Source organism: Motacilla alba, chromosome 3 (assembly GCF_015832195.1).
Source record: "Motacilla alba alba isolate MOTALB_02 chromosome 3, Motacilla_alba_V1.0_pri, whole genome shotgun sequence".
In the NCBI taxonomy this organism is placed as follows: Eukaryota; Metazoa; Chordata; class Aves; order Passeriformes; family Motacillidae; genus Motacilla; species Motacilla alba.
Genome location: NC_052018.1, coordinates 72,441,701 through 72,460,141, shown reverse-complemented (window position 1 = coordinate 72,460,141; position 18,441 = coordinate 72,441,701). Strand labels below are relative to the sequence as shown.

The 18,441-nt window shown below is 44.1% G+C and overlaps 1 protein-coding gene across 3 annotated transcripts in view; it reads left to right on the top strand.

Moving 5' to 3' along the window:
* Positions 1 to 18,073, top strand: part of FAM120B (family with sequence similarity 120B) — a 101,540-nt gene extending 83,467 nt beyond the window's left edge. Inside the window, exons 10-12 of one of the 3 annotated variants that reach the window (XR_005256315.1) lie at positions 10,979 to 11,170; positions 11,910 to 11,973; positions 12,185 to 18,073. Coding sequence is in view for 1 of the 3 variants with exons in the window: in XM_038131841.1 (XP_037987769.1) it covers positions 10,979 to 11,145 (167 nt within the window). In the remaining 2 variants the exon portion in view is untranslated. Of the gene's footprint in view, positions 1 to 10,978; positions 11,171 to 11,909 lie in introns of all 3 variants that reach the window. The other 2 variants (XR_005256316.1, XM_038131841.1) reach the window with 2 other exon arrangements.
* Positions 18,074 to 18,441: the final 368 nt, after the last annotated feature.

Below are 18,441 nucleotides of genomic sequence, written 5' to 3'. Positions count from 1 at the left end.
ATACTTGTCTTTGATAAACATATTCTGGGAATCCTCCATCCAATTGTTAGTGATTACATGGCTAAAAATGCAGTCTGTAACAGAGAAAACAGATGTGGCGATAATTATCCCTGTGCCCTGCATATCAAACATTAACTATTGCTGCTGGAAAAAAAAAAAAAGGGCTGAAACCAAAACAAAGTGGGATTTGCTACACCAGATCAGACCATCAGTTCACTTTGCCTGAATCTCCAGATATGGGCTGAGCCTGATAATTTATAAGGAAATCGTATAACATTGTAAAGAATGTATAATGTTTCTTTGGTTCACTATCAGTTGCTTGCACAATTCTTCCACATCAGGCAAAAAACTCAGGATGTCCTTAGTCTAATTATAATTATTTGAGTGTTTTAAATCTACAACCTCAATTTTCCATACAGTTTTACTACCCCCAAAAGCAGTAGCCAGCTGTGTGCTCTGTCTTCAGTTCTATGGGAATTGAAATGCCTTGATAGGAAGTTTGAGGTTGGATCACTGAAAATAACTTATGCCCGTGGCTGTTGCGGAAAATTCCATGTGGATGTGCAAGCTTATCATCTGACCTTCCAGGATGCTGGTGAGATTAGCACTAGCCAGAGTGGCCAGGCTGTGTGTAAGATCTCAGCCCAGGCTGGAAGGCTTCTTCCTTCAGCAAAAATCACTGCAGCCATTTCTGTTTGCTCTTGTTTTGCTGTCACATAAGCTGAAGATGATTCAATCTGAAGACCTAAGTGTCCAATAAGTAGTCTGCAACATGAATTAATCTCTTCTGCTATTTTTTCTGATTATTTTTAAAGGGTTTCAGTTCTGCAAATGTGAAGCTCCTCTCTGAGGCTGACAAAGGTATTTTGCCCATCAACTAACTCGAGGCATCTAACCTATGATACCTAAGGGCACTCATCCAGTGCTGGCTGTCTGAAAGCTGCAGATCCAAACTGGTAGTCTGTCTTTCTTCACTTGCCAGTCCAGGACATAGCAAGTATTTTCAGAGGGCAGTTGAGGCCCTCCTAAAATAGGTGGGAAATTATTCTCCTAGAGGTACTGACTGTGCCTGTTTTGTTTCTTACTGTAAAGGGAGCCTGCAGTGCTGACACAAAATAGAAGCCTGGTGGCTTGGTGGTGGTGGTTGCTTGGCTCCCTGAGGTGTGTTATTCCAGTCAGCCTCATGGTTCCTTTGCTTCTGCTCCAGGTAGGGCAAAGCCAGGCTCTTGCACAGGTTATTCACTTGAGAGTTCACTTGAGAGTTCACTTGAGACCCAGATCTGTTCTTGGGAAGTGCTGCTTTTCCTTTGACTATTAGAAAGGGGCAGCTCAGATATCACTGGGATGAAACCAGATTGTTTTCCTAAAGTCTTATACCATAGTAGAGGGGGAAGGACATTTTGCAGAGCCCAGGAGCTCTCTTGGTTCTCTGGAAATCTCTGGGACCTGTTGCTCTCCCAAAGAAGGAAGACTAGGTGTTACCATCTATGGGACAAAAATGCCATACCAAAAGCTTTGGACTTCATTAAGTGAAAATAGATGCTTTATTGATTAGAAAACAGTCTGCTGTGACATCTGAGCACAACACATTCATGCCCATACATTTAATTAAATGACCTGCAATTATTTTAAAAGTTAAATATAATGAAAAATTAAAACTTCTCAGCACATTGCTCTATAGAAGTGGCCTTGCTCGTGTTCGTCCTGGTCACATTAACACAAGTTAGAAGCATGTGCCACTGTCTTCTGATGTACAGATAAATGTGGTAATCTCTTTCAGTTGTCCAGAATGGTTGGTCAAAAAGATCAAGCTACTGTGCCAGGCTGATCCCTTCAGTTCCTCCTCAGCTGGTCAGGCTTTGGACATGGGATGGACTCACTGATCAGGAGTAGAGGCATGACCCTGTAACACAAGCTAGCCAGAGGCTGGTGGTTAAAAGAGGAAACTAATGCAAACTGCTTATCATTGACAGGCAGGTAAACCTTAGAAACTGGGTGAACTCACCCATGTGAATTGTGTGAGAAATAAGGCCATGCTCTCTGTTAACCTGCTTTCATCTCCTTCAGGGCACCGCAATTTATCATCCTCCCAGAGTCAAAGCCCGTCTCAGTACACAAGAATGGGCTGAAATTTCATAGCCAAGGATCCTTGGGACACAAGTGTTCAGGTGAAAAAAAATATCATGGACTTTTTGGGTTTGAAATTCTCCTGTCTACAATATGTTCTGATCATATTTTTCTGTTGCTCCAGACATGTTAAATACACTTACAGGCTGGTCTCCTGAGGGATGTTGTGGGAGCAGACAAGACTTGTTTTTTTGCAAAACTCTCCTAAAGTTGGGCAAAATGTTTAGCAGCATCACATATGTCCACTCATCCAGGAGAAAGGTGTGATATGCTAATGTGGAAAACCACGTGTCCTGCTCCTGTTATAAATGGAAGAGATGAGAGAGACCTCTTGGAAGCTGAAGACAGCTCCCAGGACACAGCTGAGAGCAAGTTGGGCTGGTTCAGAACACAAGACCTTTTCTCTGCATTCTCCTGCACCTTGTGCTGAGCAGCAGCAGGAGCAGCCACTGCTTTGGTTCAGCAGCAATCACCATGCAAACCTTTCATTAGTGTCCAGCATTAATTAGCACGTCTTGTACTCTTTTAGGAGCACCAGATAAGTCCCCAAAGCTTTTTCTAGGCAGAGGATAACTTTCATTACCTGACCAGATTTGCTGCTCTCCTGGTAGGTACCTCACCCCTTGCACAGCTCTGTGGCCAGATTGTATCAGGCTGCTGAGCATTTCCAGCCAAACAAGAATGATCTTGTTTCATTTTGAAAGCCATGACTTGGGCAAAATCACATTGCTTTTTTCTGATCCATCTTCTGCTGACATCAGCTTTATGCCTGAATTCTTTCCAAGCACAGTCAGAAGAACAAGCTGCAGGTTTAAGCTCACCGTGGGCAGTGAATTCCCTCTTGCATCTTAAAAGCCTTTTGCTTTTCCACAACTCTGTAGCATCTTGTAGGTCTCAGAGGGGGAATTACAAGTTGTAAATTTCTTTACCCGTCCCCCTTTCACACTTCTAAGAGTGAAAAATAAAATGCTGCCAGCATTTTATTTTTGCAGCAGGGCCATCCCTCTGCCTCTGAATAAACATTTGTGTGAGGGCTCTCATTCTTGCCAAGGTGTTAGGATAACATTCTCATGCTGATTCCCGTGTCCTCCCTCAGCACCCCAGTGCTGGAGGTCCATTTCCGAGGCTTTGAAATGGCCATGCTCTCACCTCATCCCATGCACATGGAAATGAGATCACCAGGAGCAGGGAGCTAGTAAATCCCATGGGGAAGCCAATAGGGCAGGTTAGGAAATTATGACCTTCAGTGTATTGATGGTTGGGTGAAGAGCTCCACATGGGCAAAGAGGCTGCAATGAAAACAGAGGAGGCCAGGCTGCCCAGGGCACGGAGGTGCTGCTGAAGGTCTTGGGCCTCTTTTCCTTCAAACTCCATGGCCCATTTCACCATTGTTTCAGCAAAAGCCAAAGCTTTTCACTGTTGGCTTCTTCTTACAAGCAAAAGACAGAGGATTCCTTATTATTAGCATCAATTATCAGTATCATTGTCCGTGTAAGGATTTGGATGTAACATGACAAAAAGTTGTGCTGAGAATCAGCAGGGAAAGTACTGTCATCATGCTCATCTCAACACATGCACACCCTGTAGAAAGACCAGGTTCTCAGGCTGCTTTTCATTTGGCTTAAACATCAGGTGTAAATACTTTTGTATTTACTTTTGTAAATCCTGGTGAAGATCAGTACTTCGCTCTTTAGTGCAACGGAGGTGTGTTAAAACCCACCAGGATTTACACACATGTGGGCCTGTCTTAAGAAACTCAGCTGTAAAAATAATTCTCATCACACATACAAAGCTGACTGTGGTGTTAAACACAGCAGACATTTGGTGAGGTGCACTCCTGGACAGGACCAAGGAGTTGTTAAGCATGCTAAGAAACTGTTCCTCATTCAAACAGAGGCCACCAAAATGGTTTTTGAATAAGAACTCACTGAGTTTTCTTTCGCCTTTCATCTTGTCAGGAAATCTCTGTGAACTTCCCTCCTCTCCATTTGCTTGCCTTCCCCTTTCTCTGCTGTCATTTACCAGCCGGGCTATTTTCTTCAAAGTACCCTCTAAATGTCACAACCACTGAACAACCACAGCAAATAATGGAAATGCCCTGGTAACCCTTCCCAGAGCACTTATATACCAACGCTGCATAATTTGGCCTGCTCTCATTCTTGTTCCCATTCTTGGGAACATATTTCACAGTAGTGGCAGAGGAAAGAGAGTGGGTTCAAGATTTTGTTCCCTTTTCTCTTGGTTCTCTTTTGATGTACGGCAAACTCTACAAACACAAACTAGAAAAACCCTACAGCCCAAACCAGACACCCCTCAGAAGGAGTGTGCCAGATAATGCAGTGTGAGGAACATTTCCATTTTGAGTGCTGGTGTGCATGCTTCACCATGTACCCCTAATTATAAGAAAATTACTTAAAAGTCCTCAGGGACCTCTAAAAAGAATAATCCATAACAATAAAGGACTTGGATATAGCAAAGATGTGCACATGTTTGAACACAGAGTTTCACCCTGGGAGACACAATCTGTGATACAGGATTTCTGGCAGAAATCCAACTCTTACTTAAGTTTTTTAAAATCAAGAGTTTTTCAAAGAGCCATGAGAACTGCTCTTTTGTGGATTCTTTCTAATGCACCAAAAGACACTTGCTGGAAAGGCCCATGATAATAGGCATTTAACCACAATAAAATATGTTAAGATACCTTACTTGACTGATCTTGGAATTTTTGCATAATTTCATTCAGTGTTGGTAGAAGTTCTCATCTCCCAAATGACTTGCTTCTATCTGTTTATTTTATCACTTTGAATTTCACACTATTTTGTATTCAAGGTGTGCCTGAAGCAGTGTCTTCAAACCAGCTCTTACTCAAGATGAGAAAACAAATATTGAAGTCAGGACTTAAGCTTTGAAGATGATCTTATTGTAGACTCAACCAGATCTCTGGATCTAATCTAGATCAGGGTTTTGGTCACAGCCCCCTTTCTCTTTCACAGGGTCAGGGCAATACTGAATGTATTGTCTTTCTCATTATGGTTTCCCCTCCTTCCCTCCAGGCCTTTCACTGTTCATAATTTGTCTTTCCCTAAACAAGCCACAGGGACCTTATCTGCTGTCACCAGAGAGATGCTTCAAACCTAATCTGAGTTACTCACTCAGTGTTACAGGTCAGGAGTGAGCAGAGGTGTCCCCTTCAGCTCCCAGAGGTGATGGTTTAGCCACACACTTACCTGTTCACACACGAGTTGCTCCTGAGCTGCCTCTCATCTGCATCAAACAAAACAGCAGCACGGAGTGCAACCAAGCCAAAGTCTGCGTTCTGAAGCCTTTCCTCTCTCATCTCTCAGATTTGTGGTGAGGATGATCATGGCACATGTGGTGCCTGGTGTGACATGTTCCCAATCGGTCTTGTGGCAGAGCACATTCCTGTTTGGAGCGCGACCTTGGGAATATTGCTTAACCGCTCGTCTGTGTTATTATTTCCCAAATTTAAACTCAAGTTCCTGCCTTGTTTGCTGAATTGCATGAGCAAATTAATCAACATCTCAGAGAAATTCAGTGACATAAATAGAGCTGGCCAGGAAACTCTTCTCAAACCCTTCAACTTTATTGCAGATCAAGATAAAGCAATCTTTCAAAGGTTACTTGGTGAATTGGTAATTGAAACAAATACATACATAGAACAAACATCATTTTGACAGAAAGTGTCTTCCAATGGAATGTGGGTTCCAATGACAATTTGAAGTCAAATTGTCATTGACTTCAGAGAAGGTCTTGAACCTCAGGCTTTCCTTTCCCGTAAAACTTCAGAATTATGGTACATAATAAAAGCTGGTTGTGTTAAGAAAAAAAAAATCTGACTGGATCTGAACACAGTAAGACTAGGAGGAATGTGATTCATACGTGCAAATTTTAAATATGGACCAACACTTAGAGAGAAGGTAAAGCACAAGGGGGAAAAAAGAAAGAAAGAAAGAGAAAACAAAAAGGCCTGCATATCTATCACCAAATGTGTCTTTTCCAAAGCACGTGGGAAAAGAGCATCATGGAGAGTGCAACACAGCAGGCTAGGTGTAGACTGAATGCATAAACCTGTCCTCAAAGCACTGAGTAGTGAGGTGTGAAATAGGCAAATACAAAGAAAGGAGAGCTGTGTCAGCAGCAGCATCAAAACCTAGAGACTAACACAGGCTTGTTTAGGAGAAATTAGAGGCAGGGAGAGAGGGAGGGAGAAAGTGTTGATACACTATAAGATTATCACACATTTCTAAAGAGGTCTGAAAGAACTGACTTCCTGCTGGGGGGTTCCTCTCATGCTGGTGTGAACAAGCATCACACCATCACCTGCAAAGGCTTTAAGTGCAAGTGGTGACACTTCAGTATTCACTGCCTGCCTTAGAAAATCCAGGGGAAGAAAAAAGAAAGATGAAAAACATGCAAGTCAAAAGGGTGTTGCTCCCATTGTTCTCTGTGCTGCTTGGTTAACTGGGAATCCCTTTGAGCAACAGAGGGGTCACATCTGTCCAGATGTGCTGTGCCTGCATCAGAGAGCAGGGCATTGTGCAAACACACAAACACCTTTCATGATAATAGTGCAATGAAATCACCCTTCTTGGCAGGATCAAGCTCTCCCAAAAGCATGTTTTCAGCAGAATCTATACCTGCAAGAACACCACCTGGGGAAGATGACTATTAATTACCCCATGACAGGGCAGCACAGAGCCTTTCACAGAACAGGCAGGACTGGAGCCACCCGGGATTGTCATGAACTTCATGGACTCCTGAAACTGAGCTGCCCAAGATAAGAATGGGTGCATCAAGGCTCTCTCCAGTTAGGGCCGTGGCCATGAATCCTGCAACCCTGGCCATGAGCTCCTGCTGGTCCTGGCCACTGGCTTGAAGACTGGATGTGCTGCTAAGTATGTGAAGACCTGAAGGTGAAGGAAACCATTTGTGGCTGTGACAGAATGGACCGTGAGCCTCTCAGTATAATAGCAATGAACAGGTCAGGCAGCAAAAACAGAGGGGAAAGGAAAATGAGCCTGAGTTCTTGACACCAGGGAAAGTGGTTGATCAGTGGGGTCCCTGGAGGACTGTGGTGAACTCCAGAAAGATGTTAGCCATGTCCTGTGTTTTGCTGCGGGTGTTTCACACCTTGAAGACAGTGCAACACCATGGAGCTCTCCCAAAGACAGCCTTGCCTTCCAAGGGGCACTCTGCCATCTCCAGCAGGGAGCAATGGGCTGCCAGTCTGGCCTTGCTATTGCACAGTGCAACAAGAATCTGGAATAAGCAGGGCTAATCAAAATCCTTTATTTAGGTGATACAATACAACACAATAACAAAGCCTGGCTTATTTTTTAGGAAGGGATGTATGAGAGGGTTTCTTCTGGGGGTATGGGGAGTATGCTCTCAGTGTATGCTTGCCTAGTTTTAATACTTATTTCTGGTTTGGATAACCTCATTCATTTGATGTCCAAACCTATAAAAAAGACACAAATAAGGATGAGAACTAACTTTGTGATGCACAGCCCTACAATATCCCACAGCCATTTTCCGAAACAAAAAAGCAGTTCATGTTCTTGATTCTTCTTGGGGGACAAGATGTTTTCTATAACTACCACAAAAAAAACAATCAAGCAAATTTTAAATGTTTTACTTTTCACTCTTATTAACCCCTCCCCAGCAGTCCATTTCTCTTTTGAAACAGTGATATAATGTGCCTGGCAGACACTCACTAAAGAGCTGTTTGAGCTTGCCTTCCCTGCATTTCAAGAAAAAGTTATTTTCTCTCTTTTAATGAAAATTCTCTTCTTTTGGTCCTCCCTTATTCATTTATTTTTGAGGCCTTCCACCTCTGTTAACTGTGGGAAAGGCTTTGCTTTGCCAGGGTACAGCACGCATTGTAAAAGTAATTCAATTTTACACCATAGCAATGACATGATCAAGGGAACTTTGAGCAGGCTTTGTGACCAAGAGCATTTAACAAGTATGTGAAAGGCTTCCAAAGAGCCCTCGTGAAAGACAGAAAGGTTATAACAATAGGAGAGGCAGTTTGATAGTGGTAAATTAGGAGTCATAGGGGTGACTCTAATCAGGTTAAGCTTTAAAGAAAGAGAAGCACCTTTATATCTCTTGGGTACAGGCCTGAGTGCATTAAGAACTGTTGAATTTGTGTTGGGAAGTACACAAATCCCTGTGGCATTCAGCGTTTGCTCCTCCTTGGGCTGAAGAATTCGACTCTGCAAGGAGAAAGACTTTCTAGGCACAATAAGTGAAACTGCAGTACTGGACTGAGTACCTTGGAAAAAGAATATTGAATTTTTGGGGTTTTTTTTAGTTAAAGTCTAGACCTCTTTAGGAGTTTTTATCATCCATTTTGCTCCCTGTGGAAACCCTCTGGCAGTTCCAGTGCAAGCATGGGGACAGTCTGTGCATAAAAGTAATGATGAACAATTCACACATGTTACTAGTTTTTAGGATCTGTGGAGCCTGAGCCAGATGCTGCCCTGAGCTATATCCCAGTGAAGTGCATCATGTACCACATGCAAGTGACAAATATTTATATATCCCGTGCGTACTCACAGGCACACTGGGTACAGTGGTTCTGAGCATATCATTAAAACTTTGGATTGGTAAAGAATGTGTATAGAAATGTACTTTTTAATGGAGAGTCCAGCTATCTAAATATATAACACAGCTACAGACAGACCATCAAGTTGTGAGAGTTAGTTTCGTTGTTTCTCCCATATGGCTTATTCAACTACTTTTATGTATCTGTTACTGTGAAAAATGCTTAGAATTTATTTTGCCAAGGAAAAAGGTTATAGCTTGTCTTTGTTGAAAAAAAAAAAAAAGAAACGAAAAAGTTGGGGCTGCCTCAATTTTACAATCGACAGGGACACCTACAGGAAGACAAAATTAACACATTGGCATATTGGGTGTTTTCGGCTTTATTTGTTCACAGCTTGAGCCTATTACCTAATAGAGACACAAGAAAATGGCCCATCTGTTTGCAGTGGGCAAATGTGTGAGTAGCACTCTCTGGGGCTGCGTGGGAGAAGGGCTGCTTTTCAAGGACGTATTTACTTTACTCTCTGTTTTCTCAACGGTGTATATAACTCAATACTAAAAGGCTAATTTGTTTAAGAAAACCAAACCTGACTTCTTCAGTTAATTGCTTGCAGAAAAGGCGTAGGTACTGCTCGGATTCTGTGTGCTTTGCTGAGTGCACTGGAGTGGCCTCTGCTCCATGGCCTGTTAGGATGCCTCAAAGCCATCTCGATGGCAGCAGAGCACTCATTGCTCCTGTCCTGCCTGCTCTGCTCTGGTGGGGCTGCAGCTCTTGGAAAAGACTGGGGATGTGTAAGGAGTGGGAGAGAGATGGAAGTCTGTCTATCAAGGAATGGGGATGAGGCAGCTGGGAGGGAGAGTCTGCTCGGGGGCACGTGGGATTTGGGATATGATTAATGCTTTGGCAAAATGTTAACGAGAACGGGATCTGGCAACTGAGAGGAAATGCCTATGTGTTCTCTTGCAACCAGCCTTGAGCCGGAATAGGAGCCCATGCTTGTGCCAAAGTGAATCCAAGCATTTGCATGTACATGAGTGGAAACAGGCTGTAATAGGAAACATGGAATTTGAAGACCTGCATCCTGCTGGACCCATTCCTCCAGTGGGAGCTGAGTCTGCTTTGTACCCTCTTTTATCAAAGAGAGACAGAAGAGAGTCTTGGTAAACAGCAATGCTCTGTCCAAACAATGTCAGCAGTCACTGCTTCTTATCCCCAACATGTTCACCACTCAAGCTTTAAAAATCATTTTTAAAGCTCCTCTAGTCAAAACCACCGATGCCAGAGGTAGCCTTTACTTCCCTCCAGCCTGCAGGGGCAGAACTGCTTGAAGGTATTAGCTATGCTAAGCTTCTTAAATAACTATTAAACACATAAAACTCTTAAATGCACGCAAATCCTGTGTAGCAAATGGCAAACAATAAGGAAAAGCTGATCAACCATTATACAGCAATTTAATCTATGCAATTTGCATAATTTCCCCCAACAGAAGGAGGCTGTGGCAGAATTGCTTTCTGAAGAAAGGCAGAAATGCTGTACCAAACAGGTAAACAATCAGGAATGAGGATTTTGCAAGTCCTTGGCAAATTCTTGGCACATGGACAAAGGGAGTGTGATATAATTGCAAGGGATATGATGCGGGTGAACCGGAGGAGACAAAAGACAAGTTGAGAGCATGAAAAGGAGTAATTTTGCAATCAAATTAGGGTATTTAGAACAAAGGTTGAATATGTACCTTTAGCTCAGTCCCTCTATATCATTGCAGTAGACTTAGGTGTTGGCATCCTGTACCTGAGCCATAGAACTCATAACTCCCACAGACAAACTGCAGCTACCTGCAACACTTGTGCCTGTGCAGCACCTTCGTGTTTGGAGAGATCGAAGACTGGTGACTTCCAAACATTCTACTTTACTGATGGCCACAAGGCAAAGGAGCCACCAGGACCAGGACTCAGGGCCACCTCACAATATAGCTAGTGTCTCCTCTGGGGCTCCTACAGGAACTGTTGTCTCTGGTTTACAGTCTGCAAGGTGGGTTTGTGTTTCTGATAATATGCCTAGCACATTGTGGATTCCATAACACAAATCTAAACTCACATGTTTAGTATGCAGATATTTCAGTGACAGGAGATGTGCAACTTACTTGTAAGTAAATAACTGGAGGCTGCATGTCACTGCAGAGCCACCTGCTTAGGGTCACTCCCTGCACCCTGTGAATTTACACCAGGAGCTCATTAACAACTTAGTGTTGGGCTGCAAAGCAACTCTTTTCTTTTTTTTCAGGAATATCCACTATTATATTCCCAGCAATCATCAATGCCTTGCTGATAAACTGGAAATCCTCACCTTCTTCTATCCTCACCTCTCAAATGACCCATGAAAGAGTCTTGGAGATCAAAGAAATCCTCTTCCATCCTTATTCTTCGGACAGAGAAACTGATGGGATTTAGCACCCATGTGGGAATATGAGCATTGGTAACTGGGGAGTGGCAGGGGTGGAAAATGATTGGGGGAGGTGGTGATGGAAGAGCCCAGAAGATGAATTACCTGGGGAGGAGGTGCATACAGAATTGTGGTCTCCATAGCAAGTGTGAGAGGACAGGAGAGAAATTACTTCCTCTGCCCCAAATAAAGATCAAGGAGTATTTGCATTCCAAGGAGTTGGGTTGTGCATGTACCTCTTTGTCCCCCTTCTTTTAACTGGAAATCCTCACTAATTAATCTCTCTGCAAGTTCTGCTTCTGCACATCATAAAGCTGAAAGGCTTGCTTGTTTCTCCAGTGCTGACTGCATGTGTTCCTTGCCCTTGCATTTTGCTCTCCAAAGCCAAATGAAAAGTATAAAGGAATTAGGTGAGAAAATTAGGGGATTCTGTGAAAGCTTAGAGAGATCCTTCAATTTCAATGTGTTAAAATATAGACCGATGTGCTACAGACAGCCAAACAAAATGTCCGGTAAGAGTGATCCATTGTTATTCCTATTCTTTTCCCAGCAAGTTTAGGCTTTATCTTGAATTCACTTAGTAAACCCAGTAACTTGTGGTCTTTTCACAGCACCTTAGGCAGACTAAAGTGGAACTGATGAATAATCAGTGATGCAACAGCTGTTATCCAGAGATAACAGAGCACTTCAGGCTGCAGATGTGCATGGGGTCAAGGGAGACAATGTTGTGCATGAAAAAGTCATACAATGGAGTTCTGTGTATTTTCCTCAGATTTCAAGAACAAAGAAGCCACGACCTTTTGTCTGCTGCTGTCATTCCCTGCTTCACCATTAAGGTAGTTTTCTTTTCTTTTTTTTTTTTTTTTTTCCCCTTAATGGGAGGTATTTTGAAATAGACCCCTGTCAATCATGCCCTGAAAAAGATGAGCCCATCCCTGAGCAGAAGCCTTTTAAAAAGTTTAAAAATACTGAATGTCAAAACATGTGGCAGTAAGGTTAACATAGGACTGAATACGAGTGATGTGAATTTATTTATTTCAAATACAGGTTCTTTTTTAATCACTAAGAATGTCAAGTTTTAAAGGAGAAATTAAAAATCAAAGAAAACAAGACTTGTGTTCAGTGAAGATCTTTCCAGCCTCCAAGAGTGGTCAAGAGAACTGTGTAAGAACAGGGCTAGCAAAGGGAGACAATTCTCCCTATGTATCTTCCTGGTACCTGGCATTCTGTGATTTGAGAATTTCTGAGTTCGTGTTGTATCCATATCTTTGTGTTGAGTTGCACTCATAGACCACCCTTATCTAGCTTTGTTTCTTTGTGTTATAATTGATACTATATGGGAAGGGATAACATTCTCCGTTTGTTTTGACCTTGCTGTCTCATTGTTTCAGGTGAAGCCCATTAATATTCTTACTGAGAAGTGGTGAAAAGCTTTTCCCTTGTTGCCCATGCCTGTCACGACGTTACACAGCGCTGCTGTTGCTCACTTAGAGTCTGTGTGCTCAGTCTCCCCTTTCTCGAAAACCACCTGTGCTTTTAAGCATCTTCGTGCAGTTCTTCACCCAGCTCCGCTGCGGCTGTGCCGGTCTGTGCCCTCCTCCTGCGGAACGTGCCGGGCTTGCCTGAGCCACGAGCAGTCCCTGGCAATGCGGAGGGAGCAGGCAGCTCCTCCCGGCCCCTCCCGCAGCAGCGAGTGCCAAACCCCTGAGCCTCCGCCGTGCCAGGTGGAAGCACGCAAGGACAAAGTTGTGTAATGCTGCGCCACGGGGACAGCTGGCCAGGAAAGCCAGCGCACGTCGCCTGAGGCTGGGCATAAACCCCTGCCTTCCTCTTGTCGGGAAGGAGTGCAGCTGTGAGTTCAGGGGCCCGGGGCAGAGCCCGTGCCAGCTGTGAGTTCAGGAGCCCCGTGCCAGCTGTGTGCCAGCTGTGTGCCAGCTGCGTGCCCGGAGCCGGGCGTGCTGCCGCCTGCGAGCGCCCCAGCCCAAACCTCTCCTTGGAGCTGGCCCCAGGCTGTGCCACGCGTTTGGCCGCCAGTCCCTGTCCCACAGCCCCACCGCCCTGCCGTGCAGCAATTATTTCTTTCTCACCTGAGAGCCTCAATGAAGTAATTGCATTCTAGCTGATGGGAATTTTTAATTTTTTTTTAAGGAAGGTGAGTGCTCGTGGATCATCTCCCCAGCTAGGCAGGGGTACACTCATCCTCTGTGGAGCATTCAGCATATTGAAGAGTCAGAGTTGTGCTGGGCTTAGTTGAGAATTGTGATTGAGAGCACACAGCAGCTATGTTCCCAGCCCAGTTTATTTTTTTATGGCTTCCATCCCCAACAGAGGACAATGGCTTCTGTTGCTCTTACAGTTCATGAGAAGCTGGTGTTTGACAGTACACTCCCAACACTTCAGTTTTGTTTTTCTGTTTGGGTTTTATTTTACTGTGTTAGGATTTTAGCTTTTTGTTGTTGTTGTTTTGGTTTTTTTAATTGCTTTCTCCCCTCCTCCACACTTCATTCTTTTGGTATAGGACTGCCACTCACCAGCTGTTCACAATTCCTTCACCCCTTCTGTTTTCAGTACCACACTACCACGACATAGACTCAAAGGACATTTTATTCCTTGCAGGAGGCTTTCCACACCCACTGAATACATTTAATAAAAATACTTTTCTTTGTCTTTCCTACCTTGGAGAAAAGTTAATATATCTGTACGTCTCACAAAATTCATATTGACCAATCTATCATCCTCAAACTGCCTAAGTTTGATTTCTTGAATGGTTTTAGATCCTAGAATGACTTGTTTTTCTCTCTTCTTGAAAGAACAAGCTTATCCACAGAGTGAATACTCAGTAAGTGCTTTTCAACAAAATTTTGCTTATCACCTCATAAATCTGATGTCTAACTCTCTGCTCTTTCCATTTTGCTTTGTGTAATAAGATTTCTTTTCTAGGCTGAAACTTGCCCAAAAATCAGCACATTCACACATATCAGCAACTGGTACCCAAAAGAGGAAAACTGGGATGACATTGTGAAGCAATCAGTTACAGCAGAGCTGTCTGCTGAAGGAAGAAGAGTATCGCTGGGCAATGTGCAGAGCATGGTAACTCCCACTGTTGCTAATGGGAGAAGAGGCTGCTGAACCCCTCTCAGGAATGTAGTTTCAATTTCTAATTGAGTTGTTTTTTCACTTGTTAAAGAGCTCATCTCTTAGGGCAGTGACTCTCCAAGACAATAATAGTGGCTGCGTGCAGCCACCAGGGAATTCATTGCAGCCACAAGGCAAAAACTTGCTCTGCTTTTTCTGTTGTTTTGATTTTAGCTGTCAAAACTGTGGCCACCATCAATGTATTGTGATCACATGTCACAGCTGCTTGTCTGAGAGTTGCTGGTTAGTCCCCTCTCTCTTTTAGGCTCTTGGAGCAGGAGTGCCCAAGGTGGAGTTTATTGGACCACATCAACTCATCTGCAAAGCCATTCTAACACACATCATGAGTGTTCTATCCCACACTGGCATTGTGCCTCTCATGCTTGGAGAAGGAGCATAGACAGATTGCAGGGTGCTCTGTGGCTCCAGAGGAAGTGGGGACCCGTCGCACTGACAGCTCATGTTTGCTCTCAGAGCAGGTATCTGTCAGTTCACACTCGCAAGTGACCAGTCCCTTCTTCTGTCAAGGTTCCCTGTCCCTGGTTTGTGTGTTCCAGGTGCCTCCTTTGCCTCTGGAGCAACATCACAGGCACCAAAACAACCCCAAAGCCTTTATTTCTAAGGAAACAGCCATGCCAGAAAGTGTGTAAAAAAAGACCCTAATCCAAGAGTCTCTCACAGCAAGACCAACTCAGGCCTAATGCCCATCAAAAAAAGATTCTACTGATGAGATGGCTTCTCTTTCACTGCTGATGGACAATGACAGAATTAAACACATCATACAAACGTATTTTCCAAAGGCAAATCTGCACAATTTCACAAAAAAGATGCACATTATTTTTATTAGTTTACTGCTTTCATGTTTTTTTTTCCTTTGGTCCTTGGAGAAGCCAGTGCACAAGGAGAATCAGGAGCGAGTTTCTGTCATGGAAGCTGAAGGGCAACATCTTCCCTGTTTTATTGCACAATACTGTTCTCTTACCATAACTGTTCCACACATTAAACAGTTCTCTCTAAATGTTCAGTTTTCTATTAATTTTTTATTATTTACCAGCATAACATCAAACCCTCTGTTTTAACAGCCTCTATGTAAAGCATATAGAAGCATTATATGCTCTATAGAAGCATTTGCTTGTATGGCTTAACAAAGGACTTGCATGTGGTTCAAGACCTGCAAAAATAGCCCCAAAGAGCAAAAGAAACTCAAGAACTTTGGCTTTAAGGAAAAACATTGACTATAGACAAATATTAATAATGTCCTGACAGTGAGATAAGAAGATATTGATTTGCTACTGGATGAGAACTGCTTGCAAAAGGAAAACAGGGGACCTCTGAAATTCCCAAGACATGACCAAGCAGTCAGTTGGAAACACTTCTTACAAAAACTGCAGCCCAGGTGAAGTGAGGCATCCAGGAAAGGCTGCAGCTGAGTTGAGTCATCCTGAGCTGAGTCCTTCATCCTTCCTGATGAAGGAAAGTCAACAACAACCTGGGTAGGCCAGAAACAGCAGTGGGAAATAGACTCTGCTTCTGTGTTTGGGGTTCTTTACAAGGGAGGCTGCATGAGATTCCCTGTAGAAGAGGTGAAGGCTCAGGACCAGTGAAGCTTGGATAAGGAGATGCCAAAGGCTGGTGTCTGAATTATTGTGTTTTAGGAGGAGAGTTTGATCTTTCTGGCCTTGTGAACTCTTACGGTGTTTGTGCAGATAGTCCAGGTGCATGTGCATGATCTGTGTAGGACATGAGCAGGGGGCTGGATGTGCTCTCCCTGCACAAACCTGCAGTGCAGCATGCAGGGTGTGTCTGTTGCTGCTTGAACCTCAGTTTGTCCTCTCCATGAGTGCTGGGGAGTCTCCAGGGTAGATGGGGTGAAGGTACCCAGGTCTGCAGCATCTGCAGTGGCCAGTAGAGGTTACTGTCTTGCCTGTGGGTTATGAAATGCTCACAGTACACCTGAGCAAGGCTTCTGAGAGAGAGAGGTGCTGCATTTGTGGCAGATGTCCTAGTTTGCTGGTGATGAAGGAGCATGCTGCCAGCACCAGGCTGCTCTGCCTGTCTCCAGCTGCTGACAGAGCCCTTATTCTGCTGCCTCTGGTTCCTCTCAGGTAGGTGGTGCATGTCTGCAAAATGCACAAGTGGCTTAAGTCCCTCCAAGTTTCACTTGCTCCTCCTTGATGTGTAGAGGCTGAGTTCAAGAGATCCAGGAAGTTACCTGTGGCCAGATGGGACTTTGTGCCCAGACCCTCCTCAGGGACAAGGAAGGCAGCTCTTTCTTCTCCTTTACTCTCACAAGCAAAACAAAAAAAAACAGGGCTTACTCTTTTTTAAGGGTCATGTCTGTTAAGACAGCCAGCCCAGTTGTGTCTGGAACTGTAAATAAGGTTAAGGAAATTCAGAACCTTCTAAGATGAGGCAGCAGCTAAGCATATGTTTTATTTTGGTGGGTTTGGGTTTTTTTTGTTTGGTTGGTTGGTTTTTAAAATCATTAACTTGTTTTTATTTCTTTAATAAATGAGCCAGTTTTCTCTAAGTCAAAATCTCTTTCAGTTCACATCCCTCCTCCACCCCAAACAGAAGGTAATAAAATGAAGCTGGGTCAAAATACTTTTGTGATGCTTCCTAAAATGCCATTAAGAACCCATGTCTTCTATGGCAAGTCACTTTTAAGGCTGAGATATATATCTATTTTGTGGGATGCTGTGGGCTAGTATTTAATGGTGGATGCATCCCAGACCACAGAACTGCAACTTCAGAATCTTCAACTAAGCAAGTCCACATTTATCCAGAACAGCTTCTGCTTTCAGCAGTGAAGGCAGCTTACATACTGTGAAACTGCTGAAGGAAACCCAAAACCAGGAGGTTTTTTTTTCCCTACTAATACTTCAGTTCAAAAATGCACCAAGCCAACAGCAGCATAAGGGCACTGAGCAGTAGCATGTGAATGCAATATAGAGCATTCTCAGCTATAACATTATCTCCTCTGTTTCAGAAAGGATAAAGGTTTCTGGCATTTAAAGCCCAAATCTGATTTTACTAGATCTGTTTTGTCTTGAATTCACTGTTTTGCACCTATTTCTAGTACATACATGATACGCTGATTAGAAGACACAGCTGTGCTGGAGAAACCAATGTGCAAAATAACCGTGTATGCTGCTAACACCAGGCACAAGAGAGAGGCACAGCAGTTTGCTTCTGAGCTTATCCTAAATCCTTTGCTCCCTTAGAAGTGCCAAGGGCTTGTGGTCAAAGCTGGGCTTCTTCCAGGTAAAGAGGGCACTGAGGTGTGGGGCCAGCTCTGCCAGTTCCCCAGGGTTCATCTGCACTAGCAGAAGGGCTGCAACAAGCCTGCCCTTTCACATGAGGGAGGGAGCTGGGGGTGCAGCCTCAGTGCTTGTCAATCCATAGCTGTGTGACAATATTTTATGCTTCTCTGGCAGATTTGATATGATCAGCTTTGTTTTCAAGTACTGCTGTGGAGATTTGTCATCAATTTCTCCATCACATCGTCACTCTGTCCTCCTCCCCTCCCTGCCCTCTGCCCCCTTATTGGTACCCCTCCACCTTCCCCCTGCTCAATCGCACTCAACAAGACATTCTGAATTTTCCATATCTATTTTTTTTTTCTTTTCCCCCTCTTTTGTCTTCTGGTAACAGCGTTTGGCATTTCCCGGACAGCCCGTACTCCATAAGGCCTCAGTGTCTGAATACGAGGACGGCTTGAACGTTGCCTGCTGAGACCGAAGAAGAACTTGAGTTAAAATAATCCTCTCTTTTGTTCCGCTTGGGTTGCTTTTTGTTTGCCTGACAGATGTTCGGCCCCTGTGCGTGTGCAAGGAGCGGCTCCTCCGCCGGGCCCTCTGATCCGCCAGCTTATTGATTTCTGCCTATCTGTGCGGCTTGTCTCCAGCCCTTACAGATGCGAGGGCTGCGGCGGCAGCCCCTCTCCTTCTCACACAAATAGGGCAGCCCTCTATTGTGAGGGGGCCAGCGCAGGAGAGCGAGCCTCACTCCCTCTTGAGCCATTGTGACAAATTCAGGCGGGTTTTGGGGGGCAGAGGGGAGATTAGGCGTGAAGCACCGAGGCCGCGTTCTGACAGCATGTGACGCCACTGCACAGGTGCCCGAGGAAATGGGAAGGAAGCGGCTGAGGGCATGAAGGGCTCAGAGCT